This window comes from Cyprinus carpio, chromosome B21, assembly GCF_018340385.1.
Source record: "Cyprinus carpio isolate SPL01 chromosome B21, ASM1834038v1, whole genome shotgun sequence".
Classification (NCBI taxonomy): domain Eukaryota; kingdom Metazoa; phylum Chordata; class Actinopteri; order Cypriniformes; family Cyprinidae; genus Cyprinus; species Cyprinus carpio.
The window spans coordinates 439,062-443,145 of NC_056617.1; the positions used below are offsets into that span (position 1 = coordinate 439,062).

Below are 4,084 nucleotides of genomic sequence, written 5' to 3' on the forward strand. Positions count from 1 at the left end.
AAAAATTTTATGAAATGTTTTTAATACGACGGAAATTGTATTTAGTGTGATCTCAGTTTAATAAAAACATTGTAAGCCTACGTAAGGCCTATTAATTGTAATGATTAATGTGTCCACGGTTATTCAAACAACAAATTACATCGAGGGAAAGCGAGCAAAGAAAAAGCAACGGAGCGTTTTGAAACTCCGAATCAGTTAAACCATTGCGTCGCAAAATGATTCACTGTTTCGATGCGCTTCAATCGGATCGCGTATCGCGAATCATTTGATTCAGATCTGGACGTCAGAGCGGGTTTGCATGATGTTTTTATCCCCACCGGGTATCGCGAATCATTTGATTCAGATCTGGACGTCAGAGCGGGTTTGGGTGATGTTTTTACCATCCCCCCCGGCAAATCGCACCCCTAGTCAAATGAGAGAGCGCGGCCGCCGCGTAGATACACTAAATCAGGAATAGGGAGCTCTCGTCGCGTCAGGGCGTCAGAGCTCGCGCTTGATGCCCTTCAGCTCTTCAAAATTGCATAATGGTTATTCTGAATCTGTATGATAAATTATTTTGCAATCATGTTAGAATAAAGCAATATTTCTCGAAATATGCGCAATTTTTTTTGACTAAGAGCCCTAACGGAACGGACGCTGTTCAGTGAAGCTATGTGAACAACACAAAAAAAAAAAAAAACCGCAGCAGACGTGAGTGCAATTCATTCGTGTTGATAATCTATTCACAATATAACGTTAAGTTGGCCGAATGGTGAGAGAAGTAGGTTTTAGTTTCACTATCTCAGCACTGATGTGATGATCCGTTAAAGCATATCACTGCAATGACGGACATTGACCGGGAATTCACTATAATAACTGAACGGGGCTTGTCATCATAAATCGATTATATTTAGGTGTTTTGCAACTTCAGTGTAGTGATTTATTGCAACTTCAGGAACGTTTACTGCATTCTTACCTTCGAGAGATAACTTATTGATGTGTGATGATGATCACTGAAGCAGCTCCTGTGCTTTCGGGTGTGAGAGCGGAACATTTTCCAGCCGCGCCAGCCGTATTGATTGGCCAGGCTCGTGACTCCCAACAAATCAGACGGACGATGGGCGGGGCTTAGTCTAGGCCACAGAGCGGTGCGCTCTGACTGAGGTGGCTGGATCAGTGCCAGATCGCGCATTTCAAAATAAAATGTTTTTATCGGCAAATCGGGTTTTGAAAATGGCCGATGCCGATAACAATAAAAATGCTTAATATCGGCGCCGATAATCGGCCACGCCGATAATCGGTCGACCCCTAACACACATACACACACACACTCACACACACACACACACACACACACACACACACACACACACTGTTCCTGCTCTTCATGTGTGTGTGTGTGTGTGTGTGTGTGTGTGTTTTCAGCAGATGTTGTGGAGCGTACAGTCACTCAGAAGTGTGTTTCTCCAGCAGATGTGTGTGAGAGCGATCAGACTCTGATTCACTGATCCATTTATTTAATTGTTTAATTGATTCACTGATGTGAATAGTATTGATTCCGAGGGCCGGATCTCTGCCGGATAATGCACTCGTGTTTATGGCTGTTGTTTTCTTCCCTTGATTAATTAGCTTTGACTAAGTGTTTTACTTTGTTTTTTTTTTTTTTTTTGTTTTTTTTTGTGATTTATTTAATTTTTTGTTAGTATTTTTTTTTGATTTTTTTTGTTTTTTAGTTTAGCAAAATGTATTTTTGTTTGTCCTTTTTTTAGTTAACACATTGTTTTATTTGTTTTTTATTTACTTTTTTATTTTAATTTGAAATGTTTATAATTAAGCACATTTTCAGTAAGGGTTTTATTTAGATTTTTATTTACATTTGTAAAATTTTATTTGATATTCTTATATTTATTAGCTTTTTTTTACCACATCATGAACACTAGTTTGAGAAAGCCTGCTTTAAATTTGCTATTTATAGGTTGATTTTTCTTGACACTTTCAAAAGATTGATCAGTTTGTTTGATCGGACTGAACGTGTCGACATCTGACTCCACCAATGGAGTGAGTTTGGGGGCGGGACTATCTGTTCGACCGACCAATGGCAGGCAGAGGGAGTGTTGAGGAAACCCGTGTGGAAACAGTCATTATTGTGGTTGTTGTTGGTGGCGTTAGCGGCACACGCTGAGGTTTATTCTGGTGTCTGATGCTTCTGTTTGTGAAGTTTTATTGATGAAGTTGTTGTGGGTATGAGGTTTGTTGTCGTTCTTTCGTGTGCAGGGACCCTGCTGCGCTTCGACCAGCTGCAGGTGGGTGACCAGGTGATGGTCAACTATAACCTGGAGAACCCCGAGGAGCGAGGCTTCTGGTACGACGCCGAGATCACGGCCCTCAACGCCGTCTCACGCACCAACAAAGAGATCCACGTCAAGATTCTGCTGGGGTAAACACCGCCAAAATAAAAGTCCACTCAACTTGAGGAAATATATTGCTGTTGTAAAATGCACATTTACATTGTACTTCTCAAAGTAGTGGTAGAAACAATAATAATAATAATAATAAAATTTATTAAAATAAGATTTTAATGAATATCACACAATCAAGAGTTTTTTTTTTTATCCATTTTTTTTTTTTTGTTGTTATCATGTTATGAAACTTTTTTTTTGAAAAAAAAGAGATATTTTTTTTTTGTGTGTTATTTAGTTTTTTATTTAAACATAAATCGTTTCATTTAAATATGTCTCTTCCAATATTAAATAAATTGTTTGCATAGTACTATAGTTTGTAAATTAATGACCACCATTTTTGATGATAAAACACAGAATTTTTATAATTTAGTACATCTTTAGTAAGTGTTTAATTTTTATTTGCTTTGACATTTTTATAAATATATATTTAGTATTTCATTTTGATATTAAAATTATTTATTTTAATTTGACATTTTTGTGATTTATTCCTTATTTTATTTTTAATTGTTATATTTTTTATTATGATGTCACATAATTTAATAAATTTTTAGTGTTTTATTTTTATTGTAATATTAATTTAGTTAAGTTGTTATTTTTTTATTTTTTTATAGTTTTATTAATATATTGATGATAAAACACAGAAAAATTAAAACTTTATTTTTAAGAATAAAATAAATCGTCATTGTGTCTTATTATTGATACATTTTTAATAAATTCTATTTTTTTTTTTTTATAAATTATTCAGTAGACTAAAACACTAAACAGATCTCCGAGGGTCGTAGTGATCCATCAGTCATTCGTCAGTGATTCTGGTTCATTTGGTTGTGTGATCACAGGAGGTATGACATCACTGTGAGCTGGTGCTGTGATTGGTTGTTTCAGAGGTCCGGGTGATGTGATTGGTGACTGTAAGCTGCAGTTTCTGGATGAGATCTACAGGATAGAGACACCTGGAGCACCGGCACTGTCTGCAGCAGACGGCCCCTTCAAACGTGAGCACACACACACACACACACGCACACACACACACACACACACACAGACACACACACACAGACACACCTACACACAGACACACACACACAGACACACACACACACACACACACACACACACACCTACACACAGACACACACACACACACACACACACACACACACACACACACACAGAGACACACACACAGACACACCTACACACAGACACACACACACAGACACACACACACACAGACACACCTACACACAGACACACACACACAGACACACACTCAGACACACGCGCACACACACACACACACACACACACACACACACACACAGACACACTCAGACAGACAAACACACACACACACACACACACACACACACACACACACAGAGAGAGACACACACACACACACAGACACACACACACACACAGACAGACACACACACACACACACACACACACACAACACACACACACACACACACACACACAACAAACACACACACATCAGACCGACACACACACACACACAAACACACACACACACAGAAACACACACACACAGACACACACACACACACACACACACACACACACACACACACACAGAGACACACACAGACACACACAGAAAAACACAGAGACACACGCAC

General features: G+C 38.5%; 1 protein-coding gene across 1 annotated transcript in view; it reads left to right on the forward strand.

Annotated features, from left to right (window-relative positions):
• Nucleotides 1–2,222: 2,222 nt before the first annotated feature.
• LOC109112267 (E3 ubiquitin-protein ligase UHRF2-like) overlaps nt 2,223–4,084 on the forward strand; it is a 3,242-nt gene continuing 1,380 nt past the window's right edge. The window contains exons 1-2 of the mRNA XM_042747808.1: nt 2,223–2,416; nt 3,324–3,433. Coding sequence (XP_042603742.1) covers nt 2,223–2,416; nt 3,324–3,433 — 304 coding nt within the window. The remainder of the gene's footprint in view (nt 2,417–3,323; nt 3,434–4,084) is intronic.